This window comes from Neolamprologus brichardi, chromosome 18, assembly GCF_056152115.1.
Source record: "Neolamprologus brichardi isolate AB-2024 chromosome 18, ASM5615211v1, whole genome shotgun sequence".
NCBI classification, from domain to species: domain Eukaryota; kingdom Metazoa; phylum Chordata; class Actinopteri; order Cichliformes; family Cichlidae; genus Neolamprologus; species Neolamprologus brichardi.
Window position 1 is genome coordinate 15,713,012 of NC_142121.1, and position 19,988 is coordinate 15,732,999.

The following is a 19,988-nucleotide window of genomic DNA, read 5'->3' on the forward strand; positions in this document are numbered from 1 at the left end:
GTTCTTACATTTGATAAGATTAACTGACTGTGTTTGTGTCCAATGTGCAGCATATTTTCCATCCTCTCCGCCATCCTCCACTTGGGTAACGTCACATTCACTCAGTCAGAGGACCCTCCGCGTTTGGAGGTTGGACCTCCTGAAGTCTTGTCTATACTGTCAGACCTGTTGAAGGTAGGATCAGAAACAGCCGACTTAGTGTTACTGCAGTGTACTGCATACTGCTACATTTGTAATGGTCACTTGAAAGGGTCCAGTTAAGTTCCAGAGAAAATGAAAACTAAACTGCATCAGTGTGGTTTGTAAATAAACATGTCTCAGCCTGTAATTTTAGTGGCATTTGCAGAAGATTGAAGAAATGCCTCAATACTTATGTATTTCTTTTTATTTCCAGGTGGAAGAGGAATCACTGGTGAATACTTTGATCAAGAGAAAAATGATAACTGCCAGCTTCACCATAGCTTTACCGTACACACTAGATGAGGTAGTTTAAATGTTAACTTGATCTTTAATTTTACAAGTCAACTTTTATTCCCTTCTTCCTACATTAACGTCACATTTTAATCATCAGCTATATAGAAGAGAGAGATGATGTCACCCTGATGTCACCCAGTAGTTGGTTAGTTTCTTTTTAGGAAGCCTCAAGCCTCAGCATGTTCAGCGTCATCATCAAGATGACTAGACTCTGTGTATGAAGCTGCAAAAAAATAAATCCAAAATTAGTCTCCATTCTGACTCTTACAGGAACCAAAACAAAACTCATGAGGAAAAGTGTTGCTAAGATTATAGATCAAGGGGTTTGAGCCCTGTTTCTCTCATAGACTTTTATAGAATTAAACCCCTAAAACAGCGGTCCCCAGTGTTTTTTTTGCACCACGGACCGGTTTAATGTCAGACAATATTTTCATGGACCGTCCTTTAATGTGTAGCAGATAAATACAACAATACGACCAAGACAAAAACTGTGGTGTTTTGTAAATATAATAATAAACGCAAATTCAGTGTGTAATTGTGTAACTTTATTAGCAGCGTCCATAGTACCAGTTGAAAACACGCCTCAACCACATTCCATAACAAGGTATAGACACCGCAACATTAGTGATTCAGCAATTCCCCGATGAGCAATCATTTGCTGTTGGTTACTGTCACCGCAATCAGGGGAGGCTTTTTCCCAAACTCTGGGAAGAAGCAGGCAAGTTAAAGCCGTACAGAAGAGGCATGTAAGCACATCAGGGTAGAAAGGAAACACTCCCTTTTTATACTGAAAAACGAGTTTTGACACTCGTGATGCTAATATTATGTGACTGTAATGTTATGCTCCTGTGCTTTCAGGCCGTCGCAATGCGAGACTCCATGGCCCAATCTTTATACGGCGCTCTGTTTGACTGGATCATCCTTCACATCAACCATGCGACCATGAACAGACGAGACATGGAGGAGTCTGTCTCAGTGAGTCGCATGATTCAATATAATAACGATATAATTGAGATGAAAAGCCTTTCCTTACTTTTCCATATCCAAATTCATTCCTGCCAGGCTGCTTCACTTTAGATTCAATTTTTATACGATTAGATTCAAATAAATCCATTAATATATGTTTGCTTTTTTTAAAATGGAACAGGTCTGTGTAATATTAGCTCATAAATTAACACTTTTGAGTATGGTGCCTTTGAATTTGTCTGGATTGCTGTTTTGTTTTTAGTGTTTGTCCATCGGTGTCCTGGATATGTTTGGGTTTGAAAACCTCCAGTCAAACAGTTTTGAGCAGCTGTGCATCAACTACGCCAACGAGACACTGCAATGTTACATCAACAAGAACATCTTCAGGCTTGAGCAAGTAGGTTTACTTATACACATTTACAACAAGAAAAAGTTCTTTTCATTATTACAACTGGACACACCATACACGTGCGCTTAACTGACAAGTTCTGAAATACGTTCTTCTTCACAGCATTTCACACACATATTGGCATGTCTTACAACATACACTCAATGGCCACATTTTTTTAAACATTTTTTTCTGTTTTTCTGTTTTCTTTACTTTCAAATCAAAGAATATTGAGCAGTCAGACAACAAATTGAATATGTACAATGAATTGAAATTTGCGGATGGTAAATTTCAATTTACTATCATTGCAACACTGTGTTACTAACGGCATTCCTGAGCTTGGAAGACTGATTCACAGTAACACATGACATGATTGCGTAAATGTGTTATGATAAATGCCAGGAGGAGTTTGTGGAAGAGAGCATTGTCTGGAAAAACATCGAGTTCAGCAACAACACCGACTGCGTTCAGCTGTTCGACAAGAAGTCGATCGGACTCTTCGACCTGCTGGAGAAGGAGAGCAGGTAAGTGAACTCATACTACTGTAGACCTTATTAATTTAATTTTCATCTATATTTTATTTTTAAAAAAAATCAGTTTCCATAGTTCATTTGCTTTTTGAAATTATTGTTTTGTTACATAAAAATGTCTGATTAGTTCAGGTGTTCGTTTTACACTCTAATTAGACTATCAAGACACAGAAAATGTTTCAGTACTTAAAGCCACCTCAGGCTGGCTGTGTAGGGGAAAAAAAACTATGACATGTTTTTACTATATTTTAATTTGCTTTATAAGTAAAATATAAATAAAAATAAATAAATTAAAAATATTGTTTGTTAATTTGAATTTTTTTTTTTTTAATCAACCCTAATTTTTTATTTTTTTTTATTTTTTTTTTACTTTTGCTAAAATGTTTTTTTTAAAACTACTGGGAAATCTTAGTTTAGTTTTTGTTAATATTGGTGATGGGGGGGTTAAAGAAACAAATAAAATTTACATTATTGAAACTATTTAATTGTTTAATTACAAGGTAATGTAGTTAAAATAGAAATTTTGAATTAATGACATATAATGACAATTCTAACTTCGGTGAGGACATACTTTATACTTTAGTTATGTATTAGCAGACGAGTTAAACTTTTTGCCTTTTGCATCAGTTTATTTGTTACCAAAAATATACTGAAATCAAAGATGTATCCGAGAGCACAAACCTCCAGCGAGGCGGCTCACATTCTGGGCAGTTTTAATTTTATTTTGCACATATTCAGATTGTTTTGTTTCATTTTCGTTTTTCTTCACACTTTAAGAAGTTTTTAGTGTAGTAAAAACAAGTTCAGATGGGCTTTTATTTGACCTGGTAAAAGACACATTGATATACGTGACATAATTCTGTGTGTAATCATTGTTTTTATTAATGCGGCTGTAGTTCATGTGTAGCGTTCATTTAATTGTAGTAAAATTTATTTAAGTGTTCAGTCATTAATATTAATTGAAGTTTGTTTTTGTTTAAAACATGTTGTACACGTATTCAAATGGTTATATATTTAAATGATTGTAACCCGTTACTGTAATGAGAAAAAAAATCAAGTACAATGGCATTAGAACAGACTGTAATTAATCTTTTCTGAACGCTTAAATTAAAAAAGAGTTGAATAAAAATTCAGTTTGAATTGTTTTTCGGGCAAATCACAGCTAATAACAGGTAGAGATGATTCAGTTCATCACTGTATACTTTCTGTATTGTCAGTCTAGTAAATATGCCAAAGCCAACTTTTCTTTTTAAAATGTAATTATTTCTCTATGTAACGTCAGTTTAAAAAAAAAAACCACTATGGGATGAAATTATTTTTTTTATTTTTGCGGTTGCCTTTATCTCGTCTTAACATTGTTTAGTCATACATTTATTCCATATGTCAGCGGTCCCCAACCCCCAGGAGTCGTTTGGTGCTGGGCTGCGAGAGTTGAGGCTTTCAGGTCTTCAGGGTTTTTATTGGTTTTTATCTTCTTTTTTTTTTTTAGCGTTTTTTAATTTTTTTAATATTTTTGCGTTTTTTATCGTTAACTCCGTTTTCCTGGGTCTTTTCCTGGGTGTTATCAATAAATCTTCTTTTTTGGGGTTTTTTTTTTGTTGTATTTATCTGCGACACCTTAAAGGCTGGTCCGTAAAAATACTGTTGGACATAAACTGGTCCGTGGCCCAAAAAAGGCTGGTGACCGCTGCCTTATGTCATGTATTTTTCTTTCTCACTGTGTTTCTTCAGCCTCACCGAGGCCACAGACAAGAGTCTGCTGGAAAAGATAAAGAAGCAGCATCAGGACAACCCATACTTCAAACCATCTCCACACACAGAGCCAACTTTTGTGATTCAACACTTTGCTGGGAGGGTTAAATATCACATCAAGGTGGAGTAAAATTCTTCTCTTTTTTTTTTGGCTTTGCAGTAACCTTGTTTGATAAGGAAGTGTGGGGGAAAAAACTCTTTGCAGCCAAGTGAATCATTAATTCCCTCCACAGAGAAAACTGTGGAAGCATTGTTAGTTTTTAGTGTCAGACACATGTGTAAACACTGCGAAGGCTGTGAACCACACACGGTGGTGTACTGATCATTACTATTTCTCGTTCATTAGGACTTCAGAAAGAAAAACACAGAGCACATGCGTCCTGATGTCATATCACTTCTGCGGAGCAGTGAGCGCTCCTTCATCCATCACTTGGTTGCTTCCAGCCCAGAAGCACAGTTCAGATGGGGTGTCCTCCGAGCAGCCATCCGCATCCTCACAGTATTCAAGAACCTGGGACGTCGGCGGGAAAAATTAAGTGGGTAGTTTAGTTATGGTTGACAGTTATCTTAAAAAAAAAGAAGAGAAAAGTGAATTTCCTTTGTAGGACAACATTGGCACCTTTGTTTGACTTTTTTCCTTAATGTGTTTGTCAGCCTTTATCCCGACAGTCGAGTTTCTTTATGTGAAATGTTTCTCATTTTTGTTATAATGTACAACTAGCTTGCTTTACTGTCACCACAGCTGCTGCAAGGCGGAAGTCTTTTAAAGAGATACAAGATAAGCGCCGGAGTACTTTGAGTCAACTATCCAGGTAAATATAAGACACAAGTACATGAATGGCACATATTGGAAATTAGTCTCGATGCAGACACCAACAAGACATATGTCGTTTAGCACTGGAACATGAATAAAAAGCTTAACATCCAGTGAGTTAAGATTCACATGGTCATATAAGCAAAAAAACAAAACATAACATAAGAATAGTTCTGTGCTGATAAAGTTAAAGAGGTTTTCTCATTCTTGCAGTACCAGGACGAGTCTGGATTTCTCCTTTGAACGCTCTGATGAACAACCAGTTGATGCATTTGATTTTTTGGCCATGGGTCACGACCAAACCAGCCAGCCCGTCTGCTGTACTGTGCAGAAAAGGTGAGTTTGCTTTTGGTTAAACAGTTATATTATATATAACAGTTTTTCATAATCCTCTTTCTGTCTGTTTTCTGCAGGAGAACTAAAAGCGGTCGACAGAAGCAGATTATTCCAAAGGTAAAGCCTCACTATAACTCATGGATGTTAACTGATTCTTTATCAATAGTCTTTGATTTTGTTTTAGAGTCAGGAAGCTCACAGTTATATTTATGTTTTATCAAACAGAACCTTGTTGATTTGCGTTCTCTCCGACACATTATTGGTCTTACGGGGCACGACCTAACCAGCAAATCCATCTTCCATCCTCACCGAAAATCAAATCCTTCTACAGTAGGCTCTCAGTTCCAGGTTTGTCTTCAGCATAACGTCTAAAATATCCCTGGTGTGGAAACATTTTAATACTATGTCATTCTTAACGGGGATATCCTCAAGTGACACCCTATCAGAAAGGCTTAAAAACTCTGTTGCCGTTTAAGATGAAGATCTTTAATGAAAACTTGCTCACTGTTTGTATGCTTCTTGCAGACATCACTCACAACTCTGATGGACAGAATTGCAAAAGCCGAGCCTTTCTTCATTTTCTGTGTGCGCGCCAATGCTGAAAAGGTAATCTGTGAATCTGTGGCATCATCATTATGAAGTTTATATGTTTCACTGGATAAGAAACTTCATCATTTTTTTTTGTTTATTTAAACAGAAGGAGCTGTGCTTTGATGATAAACTTGTCCTAAACCAAATCAGGTATACAGGCTTACTGCAGATAGTTCACATCCAGAAGTCTGGCTACAGTGCCAAATACACATTTGAGGTGGGCACTCGTTTTAATGTGATTCTACTTATAAATGTATATAAATAATCATCCTCGGGAAAGGAACAACTGATTCATTCATTTTCATCTTCTGATGCTGTTTTTCTCTCAATGGCAGGAATTTGTTGAGAAGTTTAGGATTTTGTTTCCACAAGGAACTGCTGCAACTCCAGCGCACATCACTGCACTGTTTGAGTGGATGGCTTTGGATAAGAAGACTTACCAAATAGGAAAAACAAAGGTAGATCACAATATCACTTTTCAAACCAATCAGCCCCATATTAAATTGCCTCTGGTCTCCCTTTAAAAGCGTTCGTTAATAACTACAATTTCAGATTCCAATAATACATTTTAGAATTCTGACGCAAGTAAACTAATAAACACACATAAATGTCAGAGAAGCAGGGTGTGTGTGTGCTAAAATCTAGAGAAGAGTTAACTGCACAAATGTGTCTGCATTTATTGTATGTATGGCATCTTCTTATCTACTCAGGTTTTCCTTAAGGAAAAAGAACGGCAACTGCTTCAAGACACACTCAACAAAGAAGTGATGCGCCGCATCATCACCCTGCAGCGCTGGTTCCGCACGTGCCTCATAAGGTTCCACTTTCTGCACAAAAGAGATGCTACAATGATCATACAGGTGCAGCACTTTTGTTTAACTCACTGCTAAACAAAAACAAAAAACACTGAGGCTGAGCCAGTAAGATTTGGGTCACTTAGGCTCTTTTTTTTTTTTTTTCTTGCTGCGCCAGTAACTGAAAATGTTCGTCAAAGTCAAAAACATACTTGATTAGGGCTAAAATAGTATTTCTGCTCTTACAGAGGAGATGGCGTCATTTTTCTCTGACCCAAAATCGAACCGCTACATTGATGCAGGCAGCATGGAGGACGTCCATGGAGGAGTGGAAGCAGGATGATGGCGGCTCCAAAGACCGGGGCAGACGGGAAAGGTACTGACATGGCTGAAGTGCATTACAGAAGTAACAGCTCTTGTAGTTATTATTCAGATATGTCATTACTCAGATCGTGAGCATTACACTGATTGATCTCTTTGAATTGATGATGTATCCCACACTCAGTGCATTAGGCTCATTTATCTGGCGCAGAGTGCTGCATGCAAGCAAGCAGTAGATGATTTCCGATTAATACTATAAGGAAATATGTGTTTGCTCACAAACACGTGCCCTTGAAAATCAAGTTTATCTATTTTTAAAGGCATGCATTTATCTGGGTATGTACGCTGAAATGCACCATTTGAAAAATATGCCGCTTCAGTGCCCTCTGGTGGCTAAATAATAGTAGGACAAAATAGGATATGTACTAATCTGCTGTATCTGTGACAGCTTTACGGCAGCAAGATGGTCCCTGGTTTAATAATTTCAGGTAAAATGAGAATTTAGCAGTTAAAAACTGTTAGGATTCGTATTCATTTCTCTTTTTTTTTCTTTTTCTTTTTTTTTAATAACAGCTTGGGAAAAAGGGAGTTGAAGAGGCAGGAAAAAATGGAGCAGCCTGACCCAGTCAATATTAATGCTGTACAGCGGGACAGAAGCAATGAGAAACGTCAAGGCAAATCCCCTCCATCACTCACCAGACCCTTCTCCGTCCCTGTAGATCTAGTTTCCATTAACAATGACTCCACCAGCCACATTAAGGGAAACACACTTCAGCGCTACAAAAATATTGGAGGATTCAAGGAGAAGGCCGATAAGTGGAAGGACAACAGACATAGTGAAGGAGATTCAGGTTCTGAAGCACTCTGGCACAGAAATTATAGGAGAAATAAATTTCAGTAAGTTTTTCAACTTCTACAGTCAGTGGTTCTGCTAATATGGCCTCAGAAAAATGTTTTGAATACAGTGTTAGATCCAAGGTCCAAATATGGGCAACCACCACAGCACATTTTATTATTGATGTTTTTGAAGTGAAGACTTTGAGCTCACAAAGACTCAAAAGTAAAGGTTTAATAGGATGTTGAAGCTTGTTTCTTCATTCTTTGGTGACCAATTAAGCAGATAAGTGTTTAACTGGTATTTTGTAGATTTTCACTGAAAATCTGATCGTGTGGCTCAGTGCGACGATGATGTAGGTGAAGGAGGCCATTGTTAGGCTGAAAAGAAACCCACCAAGAGATTTTTGAAACTTTAGGCGTGGCCACATTAACAAATCCAATAAATTTTTAAAGACTAGGGAGTGCTAAGCACACCAAGGCCCAAAATGGGAGACACATTTTTTCCTTAGCTAAGAAAAACCTCTCCCAGCAAGTCCAAAACATTCTTTAGCAGGTAGGCGTATCATTGTCAAGGTCTGCAATCAAGAGACGCCTTCATGAATGTGAATTGGGTGAAGATGAGACAATAGCTGGGAAAATGTCTGTTACTGCAGCTTTTTAAAAAAAAAAAACAAAAAAAAAAACTTTGCTCAGAAAGTTGAAAGTTACAGTAAAGAAGGAGTTCAGTTAAACAGCGAAGAGCTCAGAGAGTCCAAATCTAAATGATTCAGCAAGAAGCTTAAACCCAAAATGAATGTAGGGCGTGCGGTATGACCGAGGTTTTCTAAATCAGTCTTTGTGGCAGCACAGTGCAAACAGATGTCTGAGAAAAGTGATCAGCTGCATCTCCACTATGTGGTGCAGAGGATGGTCATTATCCACAGCCACGGTTATTTGGATGACCTCCGCATCAGCTGACAGAGGAATCCAAACAGTGTGTGGATTCACACTAGATCCAAACACCAGTAGCAATGACAAATTCCCTTAGTGAGTAATACGGATGCATTTCTGCAGGAAATTATTACGCAATCAACATCCCAGTCTGCCTGAAAAGTCCTGAAGCCATGGAAGGTCGCACAGTGGTCCGGGAAGTAAGAGTGTGTCGTCATGTAAAGCGCATCAAACTGCACTCTTTGTTCCCTCTGGTGTTAATCGGCTCACCAGAGCTGGTCCATCTTATATTCCACAAAGATCACATGCTCCCCGATGATCGTTAGAACAGCTCCAGATTTCAAATCCCAGCTGGGATTTCAGATTTTGCTCTGGGCAGTCACATCATCATTGATGATCAGGTGTTGGAAGTTCTCTGTCGTTGAGAGTGCAAAGGAAGACAAGTAGTAGGCTTTTAGATCTGGACTTTGAAAGACTGGGGGAAACAAAAGACAGCCACTTCATTTGCTTGAATGTGAGCCAAAAAAAACAACGTTAGATGGAGATAAAGTTAGTAAAATGAACAAAAAGCACAACAGCAGCAGGTTCTGCCACTTGCTTCCAATGAATGGTGTAATAAAAGCAGAGGGTTTACACTGAGGCAAAGAAAGGCATTAAACTTGATTGGGCTAGCACAGTTCTGGAAAAGAAGACAAAAAAGAATTTTGGACAGATGAAATCACCTGAAATTATGTCAGTCCAATTACCTTTGAGCCTCTGAAAATGGGGGACTGTCTGTGTTTTTTGGGGGTTTTTTAAAGGCTGTAATTCCTAAACCCTGTACAATAGTACTGGTACAACCCTTGAGTTAAAGCTGCAAGTCTGCACAGTCTCAAACTCAAAACTACAAAGACAAAACTACAAAGACGATACCATTGTCCAAATAGTTATGGGTCTAACTGTATGACATGCTTTCTGTTTAAGCATCTTGAATAAGTATTTCTGCCTTAAGATCCTAAAGTATAGATTCTCATGCTATTAATAATGATTGGAAAGTGTTTTATATTTAGTCAAACAATCACTCATTGCTTTTATTTCCCTGTACATACAGCACCAAAAAGTCCATGTCTGCAGATGAACTTTCCAAGATCAGCTCATCAGGCTCTGACAGCTCATCTTCAGTCAACGAGGTAACATCAGCTCCTGTATCAGTGATTGACCTAAAAAGTTTAATTTAACCTGTCTTTATTATTTTTGTGCTCTTATTGTGTGATTGCTAGTGTCCTTGCTGCATTTATGATAGTGTTGTAGCTTTGTGTACTGTGAGCTAATGTTACAGTGAAAAACACATGAAAGGAGGCTTCTTGCACATCAAAGGAGGTCTCGCAGACCTCGTACCTCATCACTTTCCCTGGCCCAATTAGGTCAAGGTCCGGGTCCGCAAGCGCAAGAAACACAAGCGGCGCTTAGCCTACGCCCGCAGTGGTTTGATGTGTAACTTTGGTGGCTCCAAGGAGAGCGAGTACTGGAGCTTTCCGCTGCCGCCCATAAGTCCCCGTGTGGCCAGTCTGACGAGCTTGGTCAGTAGCGCCGATATCCGGGACCTCAAATCCAAGGTTGGATATAGGGATTTTTTTGCCAACCAGATCTCTTCTCTGCATGCAACTCTTGCATGTGTATGTACCAAATGGTTGGATAGCTTGGAATGTTCTGGGCCTTCTGATTTCTGCTGTGCAGGCCAGGACAGTGAAAAATGGGCTGTTGCTTTCAAGCAGAAGGGAAATATTAAAGCCCGTTTTTAAAGCTAATTTCTGATCTTTCTTGTCTTTCCACCCAAAATGAGGAGAGGGTCAGCAAGGACAGAATATGAGAATATGAGAAGAATATTATTATGTGCTCTGATGTCAGTGTGTTTGGTCACTTCTTGTCGTTATGATTATGCAACACAAACTAACATACAGTATTTAATAGACGTCCATTATTAAATCAGTTTTGATTTATTAACTTATCATCAAGTCTTTTTAATTGTGGACTGAAACTTCTAATAATATTTAACCATAAGGAATTGTACATATTAAAGTAACATATGTTCCCCTTGACCCTGATAATGCATATATGCAAATATGACTTGTTGATTTCCTCTTTACAGAGCCATCCTGGTCTATTAATGACTGCTTAACATTAGGGCTGCCACAAAAAGATTATTTTGTTAGTAACCGATTACTTTTGCAATTTGTCGACTAATCAGATCATGCATCCATTGGACGTAAAACGTACAGCTTATTGCACCAGCATGCATGTGCTCTTATATAACTATCATTAGCTTACAGCTTGAAGTGTTTAAGGTATGTGCTAACTAAAAAGAAAGACAAGATGATAGTTTATTAAACTTTTAATGAAATTTGCAGATTGTCTCGGTGGGGTTTAATAAACTCAGTCGTCTGCCCTTTGCTCCATCAAATATAACAGGACACTGGAGTAAATACTTAATATCATTTCATTCAGTGTAAAGATTTATTTGCAAGATGCAAAAACAGACAAAATTGAAAGTTACAAATATGCATGAAACAAATTCAGACGTGGTGCAGATGTGTGTGTCACAAGTTAATCTGGCTATAGGCTAAGGCACTTGGCCACAGGTGGCAATAGTTGACTCGACTCCATTTGAGTGTACACAAAGTAAACTGCATGCTTTAGTTGTGAAGCGAAAACGCTGAAATCGGAGTAATAAAACTTACGAGCGGAACGATAACGAATACAAGATCCTCCTGATCGTTTAATCTGGCTGTCCTGTGAACAGCATCGGCGTGATGTTAATTGTTTGCCGTTTTCGCGATCGCCTCGTGCATGAGAAAATCACCAAGTAAACTCGCAACATTTTTAAACATTTTGTTGTTCAGCAGCAACAAGACTGACGGACTGTGTTTGAGGTAATATCACAAATGTCACAGATTTAATATTTGGTGTTTATTTGCTGGCTTGTCGGTAGCGGCCCTTTAAAAGCAAGTCTACCACACATCTATTCGACCAACGCCAGTTGATCTGCGACGCCAGTTAATCTGGAACACCGGCTCTAGTGAGCCTTGACCACCCGGCTAGCTATCGAGCTGGTGGGTAACAGACGTCTCCGAAAACGTCAGGGCACTTGTGCAAATATGTGATGTCTTCATAAATTGGGCAAATATTTGAAGTTTATCTTAAAAGTTTATTTTGTGACCCAAAAAGACACCCGACACAAATCTGGTAAAAAGGAGGACGCATTTGTCGCAGCATTTGGAGGAGTCTTCGAATTTGGACATCCTTTGTCATGTCGCTGTTACGTAATCGACCTACAAATGCGGCTTACGAAACATGCAAAAGACACCTCTGAACTTGGACACAGCTAAGATACCGGAGACTGCTTCTTCTTCTTTGGCGTTTAACTGAAGCTGGTGCTGGACTGTCACTATTGTGCTGCAGTTATATCATGTGCATTGGGTGTGGTTTGGTGGAGGCACTTGTAAATTTAAATGTAAGCCTTTAAGATGATATTGGTGCTTGCGCAGCAGGGGAGCACGGTTGGGGGGAAAGGAGCGACTGTCACTTTGGATCAGAACGTGATTTGTTTTGTTGCTGTTGGCTTCTTTACACAATTTGTGCTCTAGTTTTTTGAATCTTTATGTTTCAGATAACTGATGGCTCAACGTTCTCCCTTCCAATCCACAACACCAATGAGGACAGCATAGGACATCACGACACCAGCACCCCTGATAAGTAAAGCCCTCACTCAGTTAATTTATAAAAATTCAAAATCCAACATTAACGTTCTGAGGTAATTTGATATTCTGCTACATGGAATTTATGCAGGTTGTCTTTTTTGCAGGGCTTGGTCTCTCGGTAAATTCCTGAGGAAAATGGCACCCAGAATATCCCCCAGCAATGAATCTCCAACAGATAAAGCAGGTAACCACAAGTCTGGAAATGCAGATTCTGTGTATTTATATAATGCAACACTGCTGACACTTTGATGACTGACATGTAGTAAACTTTAAATGGGCTGCAGGAGATATTTAAAGATATTTAAAGTCATTTTTTGTGTGGAAATGGAGAAGAAAGGGAAGTAAATGTTGTGTCTTCCCTACCATGGTTTACCTTGTGTATTGTCATACCACTGTTTGACACACTTGTTCTGTTTAGTGTAATAGCCGTTAAAGCAGCGGTGTCACACAAAAGCCCAGAGGGCCAAAATCTGTCTGACAAAAACTCCAGTCTGGCCCTTTGGAAGGCTTTGGAAAATGTGAAGGAGGTCAAAAGATGTTGGATTTGGAACTGTATTTGACAAGTTTTATAGCTTTAACTGTTGGATAAAGACCTCCTCCATGGCCATTCCTACTACACCAACATAGTTAAGTAACAGATAAACTGTTAAATGGCAAAAAAAAGTCCCTGTTTTTCATGATTTACTATAGAAGTTTTGTTTTTTATTTTGCGTGAATTAACGCAAACTTAAAGAGAGGTGTATGTGGCCCTCGATGTAAAATAAGTTTGACTTCCCTGTCTTAAAGTTTGCATAAAAGGCCCCACTAGATAATATCAGTTTCTTTTAAAAAATGAGCATTTCATTAAAATTACAGGATTTAACCTTCAGTTAAGTCAAATCTTATTGTAATGTCATTACTAATATTGCTATCTGTCCTTTTGCTGCCAACAGTCACCTTCTCCAAGCACACTTCACATTCTAACCAAAAGACAAACCAAAACAGTGCGAAAACAAATCGTAACCCCACCATTCGAATCAGCCGTACCACACGGGGGTTGCAGTGGGACTCCTCTCTGGACCAAGAGGTTACTGACAGCAAGGAGCTACGAAACCTGGACGAGTTCCTTGGGAATCAGGTGAGATCACAACTTAAGAGGGAGATGGAGCAGGTTTCTAACTTGAGTTTAAACCCACACGACTCTCTCGTTTATACCATAAATGTGCTATTTTCAGGACTTACTTCTTAGGTAGATTATCATTGTACACATAGATGGGTACCATGAAATGGGTCTCAGTTATAGCCAGCCCAGTTATTTTACACAACCTTAAAACCAGATTTACAAGTTATTTAAATAATGCCTTTTTTGGCAGTAAATATTGTCCATATTTAGCACATTTTTTCCTGTCTTCAGCTTCAATATCAGCTATCCACGTTTAGAAAAACTTCTAGTTGTTCACATTTTCCTCACCTTTGTCATCAGGTGAATGAGCTGCAAACTAGAAAGGATCGGTCGCCAGCTGAGACGATTTTTCTCACAGCCACGATGCAGTTCAGAGAGAACATCAAAGGCATGTACTCTGTCCAGGTCAGTCAGTGTTTTAACTTGTTGGCTCAAATGACAGAGGAATATGGAAGGCAGCTTTTTCATGTTTTCCTTGTGAAAATCTTCATTTTTTTTACACTTTTACTGACCAAATAGCTTGAAAATAAAATGCTGAATAACTGCACTTTCTGTTGGCACCATCAGAAGCCCCAGATTCACTACAAAGATCTGATGAAAGGCTTCCATAACAAGGTGAACACGCTAGCAGGACCCACTGAAAAGGGAGAAGTTCCAATGGTGGTAAACCTCTTCCAGTCTGTGCTGGACGGCTTCATCAGGGCCACAAAGAAACGAGCAGCGTCTGAACCTGCAAAGGTACATTTTATTGCATTCAGTCGATCCTCAGTTGCTAAAATACTTTAAGAGTACAGCTCATATATATGTATATTTCCCTTCTGGGTTCTAGACGTTGAAGAAGAGAAGGAAAAAGGATAAAAGTGTAAGTGAAATATCATAATTGAATTTACTTCTCGTGAATCTTGCTGAGTCTCATGAGGGATCTTGCTTTATTTCTTGTGTCTACAGCTTGACAGTCCTCTGGATCACCTGTTCAGCACATACCAGGTGAACATTATGCAGTCATGTGACTTGTGTGGCTCCTACATCTGGGGAATGGAGAAAGCCTATATGTGCAGTGGTGAGTTAAGAAAACAATTTGTATGAGCATTTCAAGAAACAATAGACAGTTCAATTTGACTGTGTTTTCCTCCTGTTTTTATTTTAGCGTGTAAGTTGATATGTCACAAGAAATGCCTGAGCAAAATCATCACGGACTGCTCGACACGGTGTGCCAGGCAGGTAGGTATTTTTCAATCAAATATCGTAGTATGAAAGAATAAGTATAAAAACGTTCCCTCTTATTGCTTGAGACTCATGTCTACTCTTCTTATCTTGTGATAGGATGGCAATTTACGACCCTCAGCTCACTTTGGCGTGCAGGTGTGCGCCCTCACCACTAAAGCCAACCCCGTGCCCATAGTGATGGAGACGTTGCTGATGCACGTGGAGCTAAACGGCCTCTACACCGAAGGGATTTACCGCAAGTCGGGCTCGGCCTGCCGAGCGAAGGAGCTTCACCAGGTTCTGCAGAAAAGTAAGAAATTAATGAAAGTTGAAATGCACGAAGTTACCAGAAAAACTATTTTACAAGAGTATAAATTCTAAAAAAGTCATCAAATCTCCAGAACCTAATGGCAAAAAAAGCCATTTAAAATAACCTCTTTTTGAGTATAATTTTTTGTGTGTGTGTGTGTGACCTGTTTTTTTACCTTCAGATCCTGAGACGGCATGTTTAGATAACTACCCGATCCACACCATCACAGGCCTCATTAAACGCTGGCTCAGAGAGCTGCCTGACCCCCTCATGACATTTTCTCTCTACCACGACTTTCTGCATGCTGTGGGTGAGGAACTGTTTAAACTTTGAGCACTTTTTTTTTCAGAAATGCCTTAATTCTCTATGACACAGATTTGGCAAAGTCCTACAAACATCCTCTTAGACTTTGGTTCCATGTTTACATGTTAGTGTCACACAGCTTCTCCACATTTTTAATTACCTGCTCAGCCACGTCCCAAAGGTCCTCCACTTTATTGAGATCTGGAGACTGTGGAGGTCATTTAAGTACAGTGAACTAACTGTTCAAGAAACCAGTTTGAGATGATTTGAGCTTTTTGACACAAGAGCAATGAGACAATGTGATCTTCGTTTGGCACAGTTGGTAACAATATGCAGGTAGGTGTGGCATTCTGAGATGCTTATCAGGGCATTTTCGGCCAGAGAACTCCTGTTCATTCGGTTTCTGATCATTCTCTGTAAACGTTGTGTAAGAAATCCCAGTAGATAAGCACTTTCTGAAATAATCAGACCAGCCTGTCTGGTACAAACAACCACATCACACCACAAAGTCTACTTTCTTCTGCATTCTGATGCTCAGTTTGAATTTAAGCTTGCTATTTTTACCATGTCTATATGTTTAAATGCATTGACTTGTTGTCATGCATTTGGTTAATTAGATATTTGTGTTAATAAACAGTTGAACATGTGTAACTAATAATGTGGCCTGCTATGTGTATATGTTATTGCTTAAAAAGAAACATAGCAGTTATAACTGTGACTATTCTGCATAATATTGACAGACACTATGTACATGTTGACTCTGTGTTTCAATGGTGACTTTAAGATTTTCGGTATTTTCAAATATAAACAAATGTGAGTGCAGATATTTAAAATTTCCCATGTTAATTCATCCCCAGAATTACCCGAGGAAGAAGAGAGAATAAAGGCCGTGTACCAAAAGCTCGAAGAACTTCCTCCTGCTAATTTCAGCACGTTAGAGCGGCTGATCTTTCACCTTGTCAGGTAGGCAGAGTCGACTTTTCTTCAGTCATGTGGTGAAAGTCCAGTGAGATTTTGACCCGTTTGTTTCTCTCAGAGTTGCAAAGGAAGAAGAGCACAATAAGATGTCACCAAGTGCACTTGCTATTGTGTTTGCCCCCTGCATCCTGCGTTCACCTGATTCTGATGACCCCCTCCTCTGTATGAAGGACGTGCCCAGGACTACACTGTGAGTGATCATATTGTGCACTACTGCAACTTTACACAGTCCTTGTTAGACACTCTCTGTATTTCTAAAATAATAATAATATTAATTGACTGTTTTGCACAGTTGTGTGGAGATCCTGATCACTGAGCAGTTCAGGCGCTACAAGGAAAAGATGCAAAATATCCAGGAGCTGGAACACGCAGAGACCATGGCTGTCAATCAACTCAGACTCAGAAGACAAGCCACGGTGAGAGGACGCTACAAAGGAAGGGCAGAACAAATGCCAACACCAAACAGCGTCTGTTTTAACTGCATCAGCCCGGGTGATGTTTTGCATTAAGACAGACCCTGCTAAAGAGAAAAAGTAAACTATCCCAGAAACACATATTGGAACTGGCCTTTCTGGGGTTCAGTGACTGCTCCAAGCTCAAGATGCGTTGTTTGTGGTCTTCCACCGCTTCCCGCACAGCTGGAAATTTGGTCTCATACTTCTTGTAGGTGTCTCTTATTTCTGCCAAAGGTTCAGCTTTGTGCTCTGCTAGCTTCTCGGTTAGCGGAGCTGTGATTGTGCTAGCAAGGCTCGCCGACTCATCACGTTCTTGTTCCTCTTTCTTCCTATTTTTCGACATTTTCCAAAATAGTAGGTGCAAATGGTCCTTAGCAAACAGTTCTGAGCACAAAAAAAGTAAAGTAGGTAAATGATTAAGTAGAAGTTATAAAAGTTCGGGAGCACTAACAAATACAAGAGAGAGATAAACCCACAGATAGCTCACAATAATGCTGCTCTGGCCTCTGTGCAGGTTGTTGAACAGTCCGAGCTCAAGGTTCCACAGGAAACACAGCCTGATGAAGCGATGAAGACCCTCATTGAAAGGATCAAGTCCATCAAGCAAGAAAAGTGAGCTAGTAATGTTTACTTGTAGTTGCACTCCTTTTATTCCTCTTATTTCTCTCATTTGAATGTTAATATCTTTTTTGTTTACAGGTTGGACTTGGTCTCCAGGTTGCCTGAGCTGGATCAGGAAGAATCTGACATTGAAAACTTAGATTCCTCATCATGGTTGAGCACCGACAGCCTGGACCTACTAGGGACACTGGACTTGGAAGGTCAGTAAAGAGGTATGGTACTTTGGCCTTCCTCTGGGTGTAACAATGAGAGTTTGTCACTTGGTTAAACATTGTAAAGTTGTTTTTCACAAACCACCATTCACTTAAGCTGTGTTCTGTGTTTTTTGATGTCACTGAGCTGGTCCGGGGTCTATTTTGGCCACTTTAAAGTTTTTGCTCTCTCTCTCCCTCCCTCACTCTGAGAGTGTGTTTATTTTTGTTTTTGGGGGAGGGGTGAGGGGTTGTTGTTTTTTTTGTTTGTTTGTTTTGATATGATAGTCTCTTTCACTTGCACTGATCTCTTTTTGGGCCTCATATTTAAAATTACAGTGCAAAGCTTTAAAGTACATATTCAACACTTTGAACCAACTTCAGGTGTTATATCTGCCGCATCTCTAATGAAATTACAAAAGAACAGGCCTCGCCTGGCCATGAAACACATGTAAATGAGGAATTATGTATAAATCGCAGTAATTCCCTAACAATTAATCCAAATTATGACCTCAGCTGGAGCTTCTCTTGTGTACTACATCATACCAAGTGTGTTTAGTAATGTTTGTTTTCTCAGGAAAATCAATCACGAATGTGAAAACCCAGGAACCTGACCTCCCTCCCAAACCTGCTGACCTAACACAGAGAAAAGGACATCTAATGGTTCAACGCAATCCTGAACAGAAAGAGTTCACATCTGGAGAAAAAGCAGATGTTATCCAGCCTCGAAAAGACACTCCCTCCCCAGCCAGCATGCCCCAGATAGCCAGTAAGAAGTTTAACAGGAGCTCTGACGACCTGGACATCCCTTACATTGACGAGGATGAAGATTTAAACGGAGAATAACACCATAAATTTTTATAATTTGAAAAATTCCCAAATGTGTATTAATGGAAACAAAAAAATGTGCACTTTGTTTTGTAGACATTTCGATTTGTTCATGCTGGTATGGAAATTAACTGCTTTATATATATATAACTGTTTATGTATTTAATGGGAGATGATGCTGACTGTTCTTTCGGGGAGGTTTTATTATTATTATTATGGCAGATCTGGATTAGTACTTCTCTTTGTATCAGTATACTGCGTGTAATTTTTTTTTAACCTATTTCAGAATTGTACAGCTCTGATTTTAATAAAAGGCAGATATTTTTGACGTGTTCTTTGTGACGAGCTCTGTCGAGAAATATAGAACGTGATAAAGAGCACTCAAGTACACAAGAGTGTCTTTTACTAATTAACTCTGAGCTCAATCACTGTGTTACTAATGAATGCCTTGTGTGTTATTGGGGAATAAATAGCTTGTGCTTGTACCAGAAAACTTCTGACCTTGTACATAAAGTGATTCTGTCTCCTAAAGACTTCAGCGCTGCATTTTGTGTTCTCATCCTGCTCACAAAGACATTCCTTTAGTTGTATTTCTAGTTATATATTGATTTAATTCTACACTACTGTGACTGATTAAGTTTACCTGACTGACTTTATTTGCTATTGCAAAGCTGTGCAACTTCACCAAGTCAGCATCTGTTTATAATTTCGTTTTCTTTTTTATTTTAGGACATCATCCAAGTTTTGCCAATATCACCGACTGAAATAAACCAAATAACTGTTATCAAGGCTCAGTATGCTGCAACATCCTCTAGTCACTAATGTACTTATTTTCTGTCATGTGTTAAACAAAGGTTAATAGGAAACAATTATTTTGATTATTTTATTAGTCAAGTCAAGAATAAAAAAAAATGAAGCTGGAAATCGGGTCAAATCATAAGTTGAATTTAAATGTAATGCTGTTGACATTCAAACTCATATTTGCGGAAAATTTAATAAGTGAGTATTTAATTGGAATAAGTGTTAGTATTTTTTATTTATTCCAATAGCTGGGAAATTACAGTGTTACAGCAGTCAACAGTGAAACACAACTCAGTAAAACAAACACAACATCGGAGAATGAAGTAAAGGTATGAAATGACACTAGAATAGAAAGAAGTGAAGCGCTGACCACATCAAAATCTAAATGTCAGACAATTGGAGCTTAAATCTAAAATGTATGCAGATATTGTCATATGAGGTGGTTTTGAAAAACTGTTTGTGACACTGGAAAAAAAATCACATCATATGTGAAAATATCAAGTTATCTCAAAATCTTTACTTAAAAACTTTAAATTTCTAGTTATTTACTGGGAGATTTGAGTTGGTAAGTTGAAATTGTGAGATTCTTATGTTATGCCCGTTGGAGAGATACAGTTCTAAATTTCAATGTTCTTGTATAACAGCCATAAAGTTTTTACTCTG

General features: G+C 38.8%; 1 protein-coding gene across 4 annotated transcripts in view; it reads left to right on the top strand.

The window, feature by feature from the left end:
• The window catches only part of myo9b (myosin IXb), a 31,572-nt gene extending 12,283 nt beyond the window's left edge, over positions 1-19,289 (top strand). Inside the window, exons 7-41 of one of the 4 annotated variants that reach the window (XM_087831399.1) lie at positions 51-174; positions 395-484; positions 1,333-1,449; positions 1,703-1,837; positions 2,231-2,352; positions 4,090-4,231; positions 4,457-4,646; positions 4,853-4,922; positions 5,138-5,260; positions 5,338-5,377; positions 5,486-5,608; positions 5,786-5,866; positions 5,958-6,068; positions 6,187-6,309; positions 6,562-6,711; positions 6,894-7,021; positions 7,540-7,863; positions 9,824-9,902; positions 10,137-10,328; positions 12,380-12,465; positions 12,575-12,654; positions 13,403-13,587; positions 13,933-14,037; positions 14,200-14,370; positions 14,462-14,494; positions 14,581-14,692; positions 14,780-14,853; positions 14,956-15,148; positions 15,330-15,458; positions 16,309-16,414; positions 16,488-16,619; positions 16,722-16,845; positions 17,399-17,496; positions 17,584-17,705; positions 18,274-19,289. In XM_087831399.1, coding sequence (XP_087687525.1) covers positions 51-174; positions 395-484; positions 1,333-1,449; positions 1,703-1,837; positions 2,231-2,352; positions 4,090-4,231; positions 4,457-4,646; positions 4,853-4,922; positions 5,138-5,260; positions 5,338-5,377; positions 5,486-5,608; positions 5,786-5,866; positions 5,958-6,068; positions 6,187-6,309; positions 6,562-6,711; positions 6,894-7,021; positions 7,540-7,863; positions 9,824-9,902; positions 10,137-10,328; positions 12,380-12,465; positions 12,575-12,654; positions 13,403-13,587; positions 13,933-14,037; positions 14,200-14,370; positions 14,462-14,494; positions 14,581-14,692; positions 14,780-14,853; positions 14,956-15,148; positions 15,330-15,458; positions 16,309-16,414; positions 16,488-16,619; positions 16,722-16,845; positions 17,399-17,496; positions 17,584-17,705; positions 18,274-18,542 — 4,483 coding nt within the window. In that variant the 3' untranslated portion in view covers positions 18,543-19,289. Of the gene's footprint in view, positions 1-50; positions 175-394; positions 485-1,332; positions 1,450-1,702; positions 1,838-2,230; positions 2,353-4,089; positions 4,232-4,456; positions 4,647-4,852; positions 4,923-5,137; positions 5,261-5,337; positions 5,378-5,485; positions 5,609-5,785; positions 5,867-5,957; positions 6,069-6,186; positions 6,310-6,561; positions 6,712-6,893; positions 7,022-7,539; positions 7,864-9,823; positions 9,903-10,136; positions 10,329-12,379; positions 12,466-12,574; positions 12,655-13,402; positions 13,588-13,932; positions 14,038-14,199; positions 14,371-14,461; positions 14,495-14,580; positions 14,693-14,779; positions 14,854-14,955; positions 15,149-15,329; positions 15,459-16,308; positions 16,415-16,487; positions 16,620-16,721; positions 16,846-17,398; positions 17,497-17,583; positions 17,718-18,273 lie in introns of those variants that run through there. The other 3 variants (XM_087831396.1, XM_087831397.1, XR_015716758.1) reach the window with 3 other exon arrangements.
• The last annotated feature ends 699 nt before the right edge of the window (positions 19,290-19,988 follow it).